The sequence below is a fragment of the Leiobunum rupestre genome, chromosome 9, assembly GCF_980474605.1.
Source record: "Leiobunum rupestre chromosome 9, qqLeiRupe1.1.hap1, whole genome shotgun sequence".
Lineage (NCBI taxonomy): Eukaryota > Metazoa > Arthropoda > Arachnida > Opiliones > Sclerosomatidae > Leiobunum > Leiobunum rupestre.
Genome location: NC_143392.1, coordinates 10062627 through 10080883, shown reverse-complemented (window position 1 = coordinate 10080883; position 18257 = coordinate 10062627). Strand labels below are relative to the sequence as shown.

The 18257-nt window shown below is 34.7% G+C and overlaps 1 protein-coding gene across 1 annotated transcript; it reads left to right on the top strand.

Annotated features, from left to right (window-relative positions):
• The first annotated feature begins 5619 nt into the window (after positions 1 to 5619).
• On the top strand, positions 5620 to 16701 carry LOC149926485 (acyl-CoA desaturase-like). Its single transcript, XM_090158414.1, has 5 exons — positions 5620 to 5802; positions 8323 to 8632; positions 13300 to 13430; positions 15309 to 15514; positions 15587 to 16701. Exons 1-5 carry the CDS (start codon positions 5800 to 5802, stop codon positions 16026 to 16028), a joined length of 1092 nt encoding a protein of 363 aa, XP_090014540.1. The 5' UTR covers positions 5620 to 5799; the 3' UTR covers positions 16029 to 16701.
• Positions 16702 to 18257: the final 1556 nt, after the last annotated feature.

Genomic DNA, 18257 nt, shown 5'->3' with positions numbered 1-18257 from the left:
GAAATAAAGCGATGGCACTTGTACGAATGTTCGTCTGCTTCTGAGAAAGTAAATAACTGTGTATCGCCATTTATGATTACTTGGGAGTAAATAGTAGATGAACTTTGTCTACAAGAGATGGTACCAGAGTAAAAACATTTTGAAAAGGCATTTTGAAAATGTTTTTCCACATCTAAAACCCACAAAATGCAAAATGCAAATAAGTTTCCTAGAAACTCAAAATGCAAAATACTTTTCCTAATTCAAAATACAAAATACCATTTTGGCATTTTCAAAATTAATTTTGAACAACCCTGCGGATTTCCCTGATATTTCCAAATGCAAGCGAGCGTCCATAGTATTTTAACCCTTGAAAATTTCACTTATTTCCATAACAAAATAATTCAGCTTTCCCATAAATTTTCCGTGATTTCAATATTGAATTAACACGACGTATCAGTCGTGTAATTAAATATTGTTATCATTTGGACCATGGACATCAAATTCCACAATCTATTAGATGCCCTATTTTTTCCAAGTCTTCCAGTTATCCAACGTTTGTAACTACACCCTGAACATCTGTGTATCTCGGTTAGAACTTAGAACACTTCTACACGTCGCCGTTCACCAACTTAATTGTCCGCAAAGACAACTATTTTATTGTTTACACAAAATTTCTCTTAAGTAGAATGTAGTAGAATCAACGATACAAATCATACAACTATTGGTTATCGATAAAATTTGGTTGGTAGAAGTGGTGAAATACGTTTAACAGTTAATGATAAAGATAATACACTTTGATCTTAGACAAACAATGAAGTTTATTACAAATTTCCAAATTAAATTACACCAAGCTGAAAGGCATGACCATGAATTGTTTTTTGAGCTATGCTTGTCACGTAAATATTCAAAATAAATTTTCCTTAATTTGATGGTAATTTAATAGGCCTATTTGAATTCTTAAAGCAATCCTTTTGAAGAAAACATTGCAATTTTAAAATTACTAAAATGCCATATTTTGAACAATTCAAAATTTTCATTATTTTCCGAAATTGTATGTAAAACAGTAAAAGTGATTAAAATCACTAGAACAAACCGTAAACAACATACGGGAAAATTTTCCAGAAAATACTTAGTCACAAACTATGCAAATATTCTTTAATTACTCTTTTAAATATATACATTAACGTTAATAACTATAATCAGAAGAAAATAGGGGAAGTACGTATCTGTAGCTTTGAGCCATAGAAGTCGTCGTGTGATCCACGCAAATGCCTTTTTACGCATAATAAACCAAACTGAAAAAGTAGTTCCACTTTTGTTTTGATTCAACTCGGCTATAAACGACGAAAGCAAATACGCCTTAGCTCAATTAGCAGAGAATGAGAAGGACATTATGTTACAATTGTTCTATTTAAGAAAAATTGATTTTTTAAACGATGTATTCATCCGCGATTTCCCGCCAAACCGTTTTGGCGCGAAAATTCGTGAAAAGTGACGCCTTTCCAAAGCTGACTAGAAGCGTACTTCCCCCTATTTTCTTCTGCTATAATTTAATTCAAAATGTAAGTAATTTAAATAACATCGTATCCAGATAGTCAGTAAATCTGGTTAAATTCACAGTTTTTACTCAGTAAATTTTGCATTCGAGAATGAACGAAAATACTAGGACTTAGTTGATTCTACGATACAACTATTGGACCGAGCGATAATGTATCGAATAGATCGATCTAATTTTAATGGTTTACGCGGCGATATATGTTTCACATCTGATGAGAAAAGATGCCAAAAATGACGAAGAAGCTTAATATTAAATTTAAATCAAATGACTTTGATTGCCTTTTAATTCGGGTGGCCGTGTTGAATTGCGTAGGAGGGTGGTGGCAAGCCCTTCATGCCACGTGAGCCATCAGCTCCCTACACCCACTATTACCGTTAACCTCAAGTGTTTATAGCAAACTAAAAATCAAAGTACACGAAAAGGAGGTTAACAATACTTATAAAAAATTATGTATTGATTCAGCCTAATGTAAAAACAACTCATAAGGATTATTATTTCGACTTGCTTGACTGTTGCACTTAGGTATCTAATTCGAAACTTCTCAATTTAATCGCGATAAAATACTTATCATAGTAAAGTTTATGGCTTTACACAATATTCTTATACTGGTTGAATATTTTGATAAATCCCGCGACAAAGGACAGACACCCAAACACATTAATATAAGCCCGTCTTAAACTCGTTTCCAAACTCACGCGTAAAATGTTGGGAAAATAATAAACAGACCAGTGGTCCAGAATCAGTCGCCGGGGACAGTGGGTCAACGCGCGGCACGAGGTCAATCCTTTCCCTCTCCAAATCTCCTTGACCGCGCGAGATACGAACGACCGACGGGATAAATAAAAACACCGTCAACGGCTAATGGGCTAGTCTCCCCTCTCTGTCCAAAATTGAAGCACGTACGGTCTCTCGAAAAACGGGTCTTTTTGATTTAATTTTTCCCACCACTTTTTAAATATTAAATGTTATGAAAGAAAATTTCTGAAGTAAAAGACGTAGTCTGCATGGTCTGGGGATAACAACTGGGAGCATTGCCATTGGGGGGGCCACCCGAAATGTGTTTTTGAATGTTTGCAACGTAATGAAGCTCTGAGATGGTGCGGATCTCGGGGGATGAAATGTCGGTGGCGCACTATAACTGGGACTCTCCTTCACTTGACCCTTAAACGATTGTGGGTCGCGCTTCGCACTTTTTACATTTTTTTTTAATATTGCCTTCTTCTTTTATTTGATCATTTTGCCTTACCTTTAGAAAAATACTCCAGAGATTGATTGGAAAAGATATTGCGTCATATTTGGCGTACCTTCGAAAGAATGGATTGGGCTTCAAATTTTTAAATATCTTTGAATTTGTTGTTTAGATTTTGATAAATGGAAAAATTGTTTTTTTTGGCTCATATTGGTCACCTTATGGTTTTGTAGCGTGCTGTAAGCAAAAGTATATAATATATATATTACATATAAGTATTTATCTTGCTAATGCTATTGCAAGCTTCGGCTAATTTTATAATATACCGTGTGCGAGGCACAAATAAAGCATATAGGGATTTACTAAAACCGACTAAAACTATTACATCCAATAAATATCGTTTATAAATAAATAAATATCCTTAGGCGGTATGCAATTTTCAAGTTTTACATTGTTAGGTAGAGTAATAAATCCAGAAACATTTTATCTGTGACGCGGGAAAATTTATCCCATTAAAAAGTGCCTCGGGGTAAATTTTGAATTTTTACTTTAGAATATGGTTTCACACAAAAAAAAAATATTTTCGAGGTGACGAATTTGCATCAAAAGAATCTCGAGATAGGTGAAAGGGGATTGACACTAGGCTTTCACACTAGATACGATGACGTCACGTGTAAGGTACCTAATCATTAGAGATCGTAGTAGTTCTTTCGAGGTTGGAGAGGCCTCCAAACAGACTTGTTTCAGCGACTTGATTTTTCCCAAGCCTTGACAGATTTCATTTTACGCATTTTAAAATTTCATAAATTTCATAACTTCGAAATTAGTCTCGCAGTGTGCGATGGGCAATCCAACACAGAATGAACTATTTGGGCTATCCCCCCCCCCCTCGCCCACCGGTTCCCTGTACTATAACGGGTCCCATCTCGTATTTGTTCGTTGAAGTAATCAGGTCGAGATTTCTGTCGGTCGAGTTTATAGGCCCATTGTTCCTAGAATCCCAATATTAGGGGATTACCGTTTTATGAACTTGCGACTTCGTATATTGTCTTTCGTAAAATTCCGCTATCGGCCAAGTTCTTCCAAAGGTCTTTGTTTTTACAAATTACGAGATAAGTAAAGGCCGGTTTAAACAGTTTATACTTTCGGTTTCGGTAAACGCCTCCGTTTGAGGAAAAAAGTGTAATAATATATATTGACGCGAACGAGGGAATATATCAAATTATACCGTATATGAGCAGAAAATAAAACAATAGAAATGTAATAACCTTCAAAAATTTTTTTTAGTAGACCTATTGTGTTATTTAACGTTTTTATTAATTTGATTAACGTAGAAATATATGACACATTGAAATCCTTCCAGTTGTTTATTTTCAATTTTCACGAAACTAAAAATGGCTAGACTAGGGAAAATGGTCCCAATTTTGGGGATTCGAAATTTCGGGGAGGAGCCTACCTAGCCTACCATCTAGATTTGCCCATAAATCAATATAGTAAAATTTTGATAATAAGAAATCCATAAATTATTTCCCTCAATCATTAAGAAAATTAATGCAAAATAAATAATTATTGTCACACTCTCGTATCAAATTTTAAAAAGATTTAAATAAAGTAAAAAAAACCCAATGTTTTACAGAAAGTGAATAAATTAATAAAACGTTGACCTATTAATTTCAGATATAAATCGGCAAATTACTTGCCAACTATCGGAGACGCGTAAAAGTAAATGAATAGTAATTTTTACGTAAAAACGTTATTTTTTTGCCCTCACGAAAATATTAGAGATAAAAAAGGGGTAACGAATAATTTTCTTTTCGTTGAAGGTTATAAAAAAGGACCGTACAACTTTTTATATAAATTTGACCTGTAGGCTGGACCAGTTCTTGAAAACGAATGAGAGTCAAGAGCAGTTTAAATTCATAAATTACCCAGAAAAATTTCGCCATTCCACCATAAAACTAAAATTTTAAAAACAATTTTATCAAACTTGAAAACCACCTTTCAAGAAAAAACCCCCAGCTAGAGTACAATAGGTGGAAATAAAATTTCTTAAAATAAAAATGATTTTTTTAAATATAATCTAATTAAAAGTAATCTCAATTTCAAGACGATTACGTAGCAATTGAAATGATATCAAGTGGTAAATGGTTTTTCAAGAAAAAGAAATATAAAATTTTTTTAAAAGATATACAAAGCTCTCAAATATCCGAACTAATCTTCAAATTCATATAATTTAGTATATAATTTACTTATCTAATCAAAATCGTTTACTCGAGGAAATCTCTTTCTGGTAATTGAGAGATATACAATAAACTATTATTTCAACAATAAAACCCCAATTTCAAAAGTAAAAAGAAACTATTACTATGAACCCCATTTTTGGAACCCACCAGGGACTATGACAATAAAAAGGAATAATATAATAAACAATTGCCGTTTATTCCAGTTTGTAAAGAATAGCTTACACGTGAAATACCCCCGTTTTGTTGAGGCTAAATCAATTTAAAATATACCGAAATAAGTCACTATTGTAAGAATCGACCTATTATAATAGATTTCTATAAAAGTGCTTTTTCATACGATGGAAAATAGCGCAAATTATATTTGGTGTGTCTGATCCGTACCGTACCCTTTCCCCTGGCACGCCCCCCCCCCCCTACCCCCCCCCCCCGAAATCATTTAGCCACGTGGTTCAATAATTTCGATGGGGTTTGAAAATTTATTCGCAAAATAAAAAAAAATTCAATCCTCGTGTTTGAACGGCACGCGACGTCATCTCGGAAAGCAGCCAATCAGCGGGCTCGTTTGTGACCCCAGAACGGAAGGCATTTACAATACCGAGGAATAAATAGCAGAGATAGCTTCGTTCATCTATCCAAAAAGGTTTTTCACAACTTTGCTCTTGTCATTTACGAATTTTTCAATGCTGTCGATGGTTTGCGGCCGTTGAGGATATCCCGGATAAAATATACGAAATATTCAAATAGAGCCTGATACCAATAATCATTTTGGTTTATTTAATTTGCGAAGATATTTATATATATTTAGCAATTGTTCACAAGCAACCTTTATGGTAAGTTCACGTTCTTTTTATTTAATTGATTGAATTTATTTTAAGTCTTATGCTGAATATTAATTCTTCGTTTAAATTTAAAATTTCATATTATATTTTCTTCATTTTCTTGGTATTTACAAACTTCATATTATATTTTAAAACTTTTTATTTGGTATTTTCAAACTTTATATTATATTTTAAACCTTTTTATTTGGTATTTTCAAACTTTATATTATATTTTAAAACTTTTTATTTAGTATTTTATAACTTTATATTATATTTTAAAACTTTTTATTTGATATTTTCAAACTTTATATTATATTTTAAAACTTTTTATTTGGTATTTTCAAACTTTATATTATATTTTAACCTTTTTATTTGGTATTTTCTAACTTTATATTATATTTTTGAACTTTTATTTAGTATTTTCAAACTTTATATTATATTTTTGGACTTTTTTTTCGGAATTTTTAAACTTTATATTATTTTTTCGAATTTTTGGTATTTTCGAACTTAACAATATTTCATAGTTTTAAAATAAGCAAATATTATATGCCACGTAAAAAAATATTCGCGTTAGAATAAAAACCATCAATAGGAAAGATTATCAATTCAAAACGCGTGAATCGCGATGATATGGCGCATTATTTCGTCGCATGTGTTAATTTCTGTTAATAAAATAGAATCACGGGGGCTTAACGATATTTATCTGCATTTGTCTTAGCCAAAAAAATTATCCCTTCCGAACGAGCGGCTGCTAATTTATACAATGTCACCGTTGAAGTTTTTCAAAACCATTTCTTTTAAGATCTTTTTCACGTTTCTAATTTAAAAATATTTGGTACTCTCAATATTTTTAAATTTTACACTATATTTTTTAATTTTTAATGTTATTTTTAAAATTTGTATAAAATTGTTATAGTAATCGGTCTACCTTTGATGCTTTAACCACTAATTTTATTAACTTCAATTATTATCTATTAATTATGTCAAATTAGTTAAGGTACAAAATTTCTAACAACGTCAAGCTATAAATAGTTAAAAATAGCTGTAATTAAAAGTGTTCTAGATTTTCTTCGAAAGAGTAAAATCGGGGCGTCGGAGGGTGTTGGAATGTTTTTGCATATTTTAGACCAAAAAAAAAGGCATAATTTTAGTAGGCGGAAAAATTGCAAAACATTTTCGGAAACAATTTTTTGGGGTCGAATAGGTATACCTCCCAGGTTGACGCGAAATTGTAGATTTAACAATATTTCAAATCACGGAAACGCTTAAAACAAATACGGCGGCAAGGCATCAAAGAAAGGGATGCAGAATTAAAAATCGCATCCGTGGATGCTGAGGATGCGACGCGCGTCAGTTGACTCAAGCCACCCCTCGTGGCGCGCTTTCCCCACGAGGAAAACGTTTACCGTATTTCACGAGATTTTAAATCGTTTTTCAGAAATAATCTCGCGAGCGCATTTAATTATCTATTTACTTAAAACAATTCGCAATATTTGTATTCCGCGAAAAAATAATATTTTCGGGCCTAAATTTATCTCTTTATCCCGTGAACCTTTCAACTTCCAAACGGGTTTTTGGGACATTGTTGAAGAGAGAAAAACATATTGCGAAAATCAACCAAACCCATGTAAGGAGGATTGCTTACTAAGACGTATAATTAGTCGTGGTAATTACAATTCCCGCTTACTTTTTGGAACTTTTAACTTTCGGGGAAACGCGTCATACGGTGGGTGTATATTGTTTAAAAATATTTCATCTTCTTTCCACATGGGTGTCTGTCTATAGGGGCGGAAAGTGGGGGCGGAATAGAACACATCCTACTTTCCATAAAGGGGTCGGAGTTGTCGTTGCTTCTGTACTGGGTAACCTGACCCCAAAAGTGCGAAAATATCGCGCGCGTCATATCCTGTTCTTTCGGGGCAATAGAAATACGCATTGTTCTTTTAGAACCGTTGTACGATGACGCGCTACTTTTATTCAAAATATTACTACCGCCGTTGAATCCCCCTTTATCAAAATAGTAAGTTTTACGTATAAAAATATCTTCTTAAATTAGGATTAACACGAAGCAAATAAGTTTTTAATCTAATTTGGAGTAAGTCGGCGAAGCGTGAATATACACAGCACGCTTGGCGATTTCACACAATGCCAGAGATCGGGTGAAAGTTTTGTTTCGGTCGAGGATATTAAGATTAAAATAATGACCTCTATTAGAAATTCCGCTGGCATCGCGTACACGGGGATGACAAATAAGGTGTACGAAAACAAAAAAACACTCGTTATTTTAAGTTTAGTTATCGTGTCGTCAGGTCGTTTACTCGTCTTTTTTTAAATATCGTACCTTTTAGTGAGGATGTTTCGTGTCGGAAAGCTTCTAAATACTTACTTAACGTTAATAACTTGTTCAAGAAGTCTGTAAAGATAATATTTACTCCTTAATTTTACCTCGTACTGTTGTATTTAGACGAAGCGTTTTAAGGATGGTTACCAGGATGTGAGACTAACGTAAGCCTTTGCGTTTATTCTTTTAAGGCCGTCTTTACGATGGCACCCAACTCTAGTTCCTCAACGACGGTAACCCAGACGGTGTCTGAAGAGAGTGAACCCTTGACCACTAACACTAAGAAGGAAGAGAGTGACATTAACTCGAACATTTTGAGTGGTAGCACCGCCTCGGACGAAGTCAACTCTAGCTCAAACCCCTCAAAAGGTATCACCGACCCCAATTACGAGTTGGAGATTGTCTGGAGGAATGTCCTCAAACTTTCTTTCCTGCATTTGGGAGGACTTTACGGAGGAATCCTCTGGTTTTTCTACATCAAATGGTCCACCCTCGTTTTCAGTAAGTTCATCATTTATACGCTTTAAATTTATTTTACGTGTAAAGTTTGAACAGAAATACATTACCGTGAATTTCTGGTTTAAAATGAAACACATGATCTGAAATTTTTGATTTTTAACTAAAATACATGACCGTGAATTTCTGGTTTAAAATGAAACAAATGATCTGAAATTTTTGATTTTAAACTGAAATACATGACCGTGAATTTCTGGTTTAAAATAAATACATGTTCGCCAATTTCTGGTTTGAGCTAAAATACATGATCATGAATTTCTGGTTTCTGGTTTGAACTAAAATACATGATCATGAATTTCTGGTTTCTGGTTTGAACTAAAATACATGACCATGAATTTCTGGTTTAAAACGAAATACATGATCGCCAATCTCTGGTTTGAGCTAAAATACATGACCATGAATTTCTGGTTTAAAATAAATACATGATCGCCAATTTCTGGTTTGAGCTAAAATACATGATCATGAATTTCTGGTTTCTGGTTTGAACTAAAATACATGACCATGAATTTCTGATTTAAAACGAAACACATAATCGAAAATTTCTGGTTTTTAACTGAAATACATGACCGTGAATTTCTGGTTCGATCTAAAATACATGACCGTGAATTTATGAGCTAGGTATGCTTGTCAAGTGAAATTACTCCAAGTACGTTAAATAAAATACAAATAAAATTTTCTGAATTTGGTGGCAGTTTAATAGCCCTATTTGTATGTTTTCAACAATTCTTTTGAAGAAAAACTTCCATTGGAATTTGCAAATTATTATCCAAAAATTTCATATTTTTAACAATGGAAAAATTTCACTACTTTCCGCAATTGCGTGTAAAAGTGTTTAAAATCAGTCCTATAATCCGTAAACAACATGGGAAAACATTTCACAAATGACGCAAATATTCTTGAATTAACTCTTTTAAATATAAACATTAAAGCTAATAACTATAATTTAACTTAAAATGTAAATAATTTAAATAACTGATCCTGGTAGGTTGATAACCGGCAAAACACGAAAGCCTTACAAATCAGTTAGCTCTACAGGAGTTTTTTTATATTGAGTGACTTTTTTATTCGGGAATGAACGAAACTACTAGGACTTAATTGAATCTACAATACAACTATTGGGCCGAGCGATAATGTATCGAATAGATCATTTCAATTTTAATGGTGGTTTAAATATGTTTTACAGCTGATACTACACTTAGACAAACAAGGAATAAACTTACAATTAAATTTAAAAATAACTTGTTTATTAAGAAGTCCTCTATTTAGTTTATGTGAAAAGATATTACACTTTGATCTTAAGCAAATGACGAGTAAGCTTATTAACAAATTGATACAGATAAAAATATTTGAGAGATGCCTACGTTCACATACAGATCGCCAAAAGGCCCGAAATTATTCAATCTGTATACGTAGCTTATATTCAAATGTTCTTAAAGGTCCTTAAAATGCGTTTGACGTTTCGAATTAATGCGCGCTTAGAATTTAGTTTTTAACGTTCCTAATGACAGAACACAGTCAAAAGACGAGCTCATCTGGATTTCGTTGGGAATTTAATCAGAATATAATTATCAGAACAAACGACGTAATATGTAATGGAGAAACGAATATTTATAACTTAAAAACGAATATGTATTCCTAATTTATTTGATCAATGACATACATCTGGGGCATCATATCAAAAATTTTAACCGGGTGCTACAACCCCTCGGTACGCCACTGCAGCAAAGAACGGTATATTAATCGATGTATTGCTAAAACTTCCAACTTATTTGCGGAAATTTAGCGTTAGATATCGCTTCGGAAACAAAAACACGCCAAACTATTTTCGCCCACATTTTAGGTTAGCTCTTCACATCATTTGCGTCGAAAACTTGGAAAAATCCCCAAAGTAAAATCCCTTTTCAAACACCCGCAAAACGGGCGACCCTGGCTCACTTAAATCATTCCACCCTCCTTCCCAAAAACGCGCGGAAAAAAACGGTTAAGCGTGACACCCCCCTCTCGTGCCGCGGGCGCCCTCTATGTTACTTAGAATCTCCAGCCAGAGACGTAACTATGGGGGATAATTATTATTATTAAGTAATAATATTTCTCATTTAAACAAGGCTCGTAAAATTAGAAAGTCGAAATGATTAAAATCCGTACAAATTACGAAAAAAAATTGTGGTATTTTAAAACCGTAATTTATTTGGGGCAAAAGTTGGATTTGTAACTCGACCTCGCCTACCCAAAAGTCACACTTTTTACCTCCGCATATAGCGTTGATTTTAAATATATAAGAAATCAAGGATGCTAAGCCTATTTCCGGTCTGAAAAGCGCCTATTTTTACGAAAATTCCCCACCAAAAAAGTTGTTTTTCACTCCGGTTTTGGTTAAAAGCGAAATACTAACAATAACTCGGTTCCATTAAATCGCGTATTTAGAAATGATTTCAGAATTTCTGTTCGTTACGCGTGACTGCGCGTTCGTTTTAATATAAAATGTTCAATGCCGCGTGTACAATTTTATTATGGAAAAAAATTCAAATTATATCTCTCACCCCGTCTAATAAACAACGGGCAAAAATGAGTCTTTTTACAAGTTCAAGATGGATTTTGCAAAATAGGCAGAGAGAAAAAAAGACTGCATAATATATGTATTGAAATAAATTTTCGGTTGAAACGAAACAAACACTCGGCGGCCCTGAAGTTTCTTTACAAAAGGCGGAGGGGTTTTTTTTACTCTAGCAATTTGCCCATTTCAAAATAGTTAATATTATTTGAAGGCGCAATCGATGGTTCGGTAGTTTTAGTGGTAAGGCGGTAAGGCAGTTTTCTGTATGAGACCAAAAAGACAACCACCTTCGAGTTATTTTTAAGATAAATTGGCCGTCTTGTCACGATATCACGTGGTGAGAGAGGTTAAATAAAGTTTCTTGATGATATACACGACGGAAAACTGCTTTTGGGACTCTCGTTTTTGAAAAGGAAAAGTTAGCCCCTTTGGCAAGGGTTGACCATTGACATTGGCCATGACGCGCGCAAATTGAGTTTTTCTGAAATGTTTTTCATTCTGCTCGGATTGAAAAAATTCATTATTACTGACGACATTTTCCTCATACCAGTCTCAGAGCGAGCACTCCTAGACTAAGGGTTAAGCACTCCTGCGATTACTGTAATCATTTTAGCGAAAGTGTACGCCGATTACCGCGAGTGGTCAGCTCTTCGTTCCAAGATTGATATCGCAATGCAAACTCGATTGGCCTTTTCAACGTACACACAACTGCCAAAAGAAAGTGCTTTATTTTCGTCTATTAAGCAGATGATTTCCTATAACATTACAAAATCTTAATATTAATAATAATCAACTACGCTAATACCGAGGGGCTAACCACTCTTAGAAAATCTGTACACCGGATTACACTTAGATTACCACTGCCAAAGGCCGGGACTTCAAAGATTACGCGTAATCCCATTAGTACAGTCAAAGGTACGGCTCTGTACACCGATTACGCGGAGTGATCAGCCCCTCGGCTAATACCCAATGCACCACCTTAGGGTTAAGTCAGCTAGCGACGTTTAATGCCTTAGCAGACAAATATCCAGCAGCAGGAATCCATACCTCTACTTGGAATGCTTATCGCGGCAGATTAATAATAATAATAATAATAATAATAATAATAATAATAATAATAATAATAATAATAATAATAATAATAATAATAATAATAATAATAATAATAATGAAATGAAATGGTTTATTTAACGTGCATAACAACAGTACAAATAGTACCAACATGGTTATACACTGGAAAAGGGATAGTTACAAATTAATATGGCTATAATAATAATAATAATAATAATAATAATAATAATAAACTAGGCTAATACCCAAGGCACAACCTTAGGCCAAAGTCATCTAGCGACTTATAATGCCTTTAAACAGGTGGCCGGGTTACAATGCGTAGGAGGGTGGTGGCAAGCCCTTCGTCTCGATGTGGCTGACGGTTTTTTTGACGTCACTATGTTAACTTAACAAACAACAACGTGAGAGGGGAGCGCGCGCAGAGAGGATTTTTTCTCTCGTAGGCGGGGTCAAAGCCGTCAGAGTTATCTTTCCTTACGCGATACGGCAGGATAAGCATTCCAAGTAGAGGTATGGATTCCTGCCAGCAGTAAATGAACTTCTCACGTTAGCCGCTACGTGGTTCTATCTAATCTGAAAAAGCTAATTACAAACGCAACACGAAATGTGATCCATACTATAAAAGGAATGATTAAAACACTAGTTTCTAATTCAAACACTTTAAGTGTTCTAAGAGGGGAAAAATCTTAATTTTTGGCACGATTTGATGAATTTTCCGAAAACTTTTTCTGTGCAGTAACGACGGTTCCTTCGGTATAAGAATGTGCTATTACGAGTAACGGACATTTTTCGACCTTGTTCTTGATTACCCCATTAATACAAATCCGCATCCCTTTGAATGTTTCCCTTTAAGTCAATCTCTCCAAAGACTTGGATATGCCGTCATAATGGAATGATTCCAAGGGCAAACGCCTTTTCCCCGGATACCCTTCATTCAAACATAAATAATTGAAAAAATCATTTTTTTTTCCGCGTTTCTTTTTGACGTTTTCTCTATAATACATCTTTGATTAATTTCCTTTCATAGTGGTAATTCTGAGCATATGCTCCGGACTAGGAATCACAGCCGGAGCTCACAGACTATGGTCTCATCGGACGTACAAGGCCAAATTGCAACTGCGAATCTTGCTGGCGATGTTTAATCTCGTATCATGCCAAGTAAACTCTATTTATTATTTAATTTAAGGCTTCTCGACTCGGTGCTAATACGATCATTTCGTAAATACTGCTTTTTTGACATGATTTAACGCGGACACTTTGCGTATTTTCAACAACATATCTCACGGGTGGACGGGCGGCGGAGGATAATAAAGACAAAACTTTCTAAGTGCCTTGGTGAATTAGAAAACAAAACGGACATAAATATTAGTTCATTTCACGTCTGAAAGTTAATGTAATAAATTAGACTTAATGTTTGGGGTACCAAGAACAGTCTAGACCGATTAACATACGTAAAGAGAGGAGATCCTTTCACTGATGTAACGCCATTAGAGACCGATTTTAAATACCCACAGTCTTTCCAGATGGCGCCAATAGTCGGAAACGTTGAAATTTTAAATTTTCCGTAAACCACTAAATTTAACTTTTGTATATGGTATAATACATATAAAACATGGTTTAAATACGAGTTCTGAAGTGGCATTTAAACAGTGGTAATTAACTTTATGGTATAAAATGGGGAAAATATATTGATAAATAATATTTTTCTATGAATTATTTACAGTATTTAAAACTTAAACCTACATTTAAGAAGATAAAAACCTTTAAGATTTAGAACAGACTTGTAGAGTTCATGAAAATAAAGTTAAAGATCTTCTAAAGCTGATTTATTCCGTTTTTTGGATGATTTTCTTGATTTTACATATTATCATACTATATAAACCATTATTTACCATTATTTAAAACTATTTATTACTATTTACCACTATTTACCACTATTTACCATTATTTACCATTATTTAAAACTATTTACTTCTATTTACCATTATTTAAAACTATTTACCACTATTTACCATTATTTACCACTATTAACCACTATTTACCATTATTTAAAACTATTTACCACTATTTACCATTATTTAAAACTATTTACCATTATTTACCACTATTTACTATTATTTAAAACTATTTACCACTATTTACCATTATTTACCACTATTTACCATTATCTACCACTATTAACCACTATTTACCATTATTTAAAACTATTTAAAACTATTTACCAATATTTACCATTATTTAACAATCATATGCATAATATTCGATAAAAGTGGTATCTTTTTAACAATGGCAGAAATAGCTTAAATTCTAATAAACCGGAAAGCAATTATTCCATTCCCGATAATAAATTCAAAATGGGCGCCATCTAGTATAAATAAAACCATTTAAATTTAACCTCTAATGGCTTCGCTATAAATAATGAGGACGATTTTTACTCAGTCTATGTTGCAGATGGCGCTACACAACACTAGGGGGCTTTCACACTTCTAATTAATAACGGAGAGCTCGCACGCTCGGTGTCACGTGTTAATTGTAACGTGTCGCCGAGCGTGCGTCGCGCGCCGATATGGGAAAGCCCCCTAGTGTTGGGTAGCGCCATCTGCAACATAGACGGAGTAAAAATCTTCCTCATTATTTATTTGAACCCCCACACTCCGGCACTTCTTGATTTTTTGAGGAGTTGACAGCGTGGACAGCTTGACGTCTCAGAATAGAGTGGTTAAGCCACCTCTCAAAAACGTGTACGGGAAACTGGTAGCACCTTCAAGTTCCCCCATTCTGATTTTTAAGGGGTGTATTAACCTGTATATTATTCTTGAGTAGAATATACAAATCAAACTTAGACGGAAGAGGTAACGTACAATAACCAGATTAGTCAAGCCACCCAACCTGTCAAAATATACAGGATAAGAGGGGTGTAAATTCACCTTCTCTTCGGCAATTTGTGAATTGAATGGTGGTCATATCGGATACATTGAACGGAATTCTTCCTAAATGGTGGTTAAATTTGAAGTAACAATGGAATCTGTTTTTCAGAATGACATATACGACTGGAGTCGTGACCACCGCGTTCACCACAAGTACTCGGAAACGGACGCCGACCCTTACAACGTCAACAGAGGATTTTTCTTCTCTCACGTCGGATGGTTGATGGTCAAAAAGCACCCGGAAGTAGTCAAGAGGGGCCAAGTCATCGACCTCACCGACTTGAAAGCCGATCCAGTCGTCATGTTTCAAAGAAGGTCCGTAAATAGAATAGTAGCAATTCGTACCCAAGCACGGGCGTCACTTACTTTTATATTTTCTTACCACAGATTCTATTATCCGTTAACCATATTAGTCGGTTTCATACTTCCAACCATGATACCGTACTACGCGTTTGGAGAACCTTTCTGGAATAGTTTCTTCGTCTGCAGCATGTTGAGGTACGCCTTCACGCTCAATATGACGTGGCTGGTCAACAGCGCCGCCCACATGTGGGGAAATAAACCCTACGACCAGTACTTAACGGCGAGACAAAACAGATTCGTGGCCTTGGGTGCTTTAGGAGAGGGATTCCACAATTACCACCATACATTCCCGTGGGATTACGCTACCAGCGAACTTGGTTGGACCTTGAACCCAACCACCATCTTCATAGACGCTATGGCTGCTATCGGCTGGGCCTACGACCGCAAAACCGTCTCCATGGAGCACATAAGACAACGTATGGAACGAACGGGTGACAAGACGGCAGACCATCACCATTCGCATTAGAATTACGAGACGCAAAAAGAAACTTTCCTAAAGCGAATATTGCAAAATTATCTGAGCAATTATAATACAAACAGTGACTGAGCTTATAACACCCGAGTTAATGGTTTCTGTACATAGTCTTTTAGCTTTGAACAATACTCTCTTTAACTAAAACAAAAGTGAAATCAGAAATTTCGATAATAGGTTACCCCAAAATTCAAAGCCACATTTATATAACGTGTTTATATTTCAAGCCAAAGCTCAAGAACTCTTTATTATTTCAATAAAAGCGTTTTTTTTATTATAGTTGTTAAATTTTAAAAATACGTATTGTTGTTTTTGATTGAATAGAATCAAAATTAGCGAGAAAGAGGCGAATACTTGAAACGTTCATTCCCCAGCCAAGGATTCATGTGTTTAAATTTATCGGTAGACGATAGTTAATTTTCAAACGGTAAAAAAAACGTTTGAAAATAGAGAATTATATAATTGAAATATTCGTTTGTAAGATAAAATTAATATGGGAGCTGTGATAGGCGAGTAAAAAATATCAATAACTAAAGAGGATTAACGCGTATTTATTTTTTTCGTCCTCGCGAAAGGTTTGATTATGATCTGTATCTGAATAAAAGTTTTCTATCGTATGTATGACAAACCAATGTATTTTCTGTAAATAAAATTCTTTTAAAAGAGAGCTGTGTCCTGATTATTGGAGGTTGTAAACCAAATACTTACAGGTAAACCAACTTTTAGAGTGAAGCCCCTAGAGGTTCCATTTTAATGCTTTTATTTATCCTAGATGGCGCCAATTTAAACTTTTTTCGAAATAAAACAAATTTTAATTATATTTTCGTGATGTTTTATGTAAGAACTATAAAACTAAAGTTCAACTCAGGAAACATTTGGCATAAAAAAACCAAGGAAGACATTAATATTTTTCGTTGTTCGTATCAGTGTTGGAAATAAGGCGGTGGCGTCGGTCAAAGACTAGTTTATTTTGGGCTATGACCAGTAAATTAAATGGAATCTGGGGGGTTCACTGGTCATAATGACCAGTTTATTTTTAATAAAAGTATAATTCTATCCCGATAAGAGAAAATGATAAAAGCATCGCGCTCTCAGCTTCTCACAGCCAATGAAATGGCGGATTTTGACTTATATGAAGTGGGGTGGCGGAGTGGTTAGCACTTTCGCCTCGCAGCAAGAGGAGCCGGGTTCGATCCCAGCTTGTGGCACTGGGTGAAAACTCGGAACAACTCCTTCCGCGTTGAGCTTGCAAGTTCTCTCCCCACTGGTTTAAGGGGTTTTCCCCCAAGTTCTTCGGTTTCCCCTTCCATAAAAACTTGTCTAGGTTAACGGTAATAGTTAGTGTAGGGAGCTGTTGGCTCGATTTCGTGGCATGCAGGGCTTGCCACCACCCTCCTACGCATTGTAACCCGGCCACCTGAATTAAGGGCTTCAAAAGTCGCATGATGACTTAGGCCTAAGGTGGTGCCTTGGGTATTAGCCTAGCTGATAAAAAAAAAATCTACTCCTAAATCGAACGTTTTTCCTGGCATCTGGCAGTAATGCAATTTGATGTTCTTCTGCTACAATCCGTCAGATTCGTCGAGCTAAATGCGAAACATCTAGATCAATCATTAAGAATATGATTAAGAAACATAAGCATAGAAGACATTGATGCCTATCCTGCAATTTCTTTATGGCTTTTAGAAACAGAAAACTATTTTTATTCGAAGGACTAGAAGATGATGTAAAACTGTAAATACGGATAAGTTTTTATTCGAAGAACAAGAAGATGATGAAATATTTTTTAAAGTTCCCTAAGAAATGTGATAAATATCAAAGCTCTTTGGTTTGTGATAAAAAATTATCATTATAGTTCCTAATCGCTATTAACAATTAACTTTCAAAAGTAAAATAAAAGAGGGAGGGAGATTAGTGGGGTAGAAAAGAGTGGTCATGACCAGTAAATTATTTTTTAAGTAGGGGGTATTGTGGTCATATTGACCAGTACTTATAAAAAGCTTATTTCCAACACTGGTTCGTATAAATTTTTTACGTTTCAGACTGTTGGCGCCATCTATCACAACGTCACGTATGTAAAAATCCGGCCTCTAATAGCGTTCCCCAAGAAAGGATCTTCTCCGAGGGGTCGGACACTTGCCATTATTTTGTACGGGATTTCGGGATTTCGTAGAGATTTTGGTGATTTTATCATTACTTTTTGAAGTGATTTTGGGATTTACC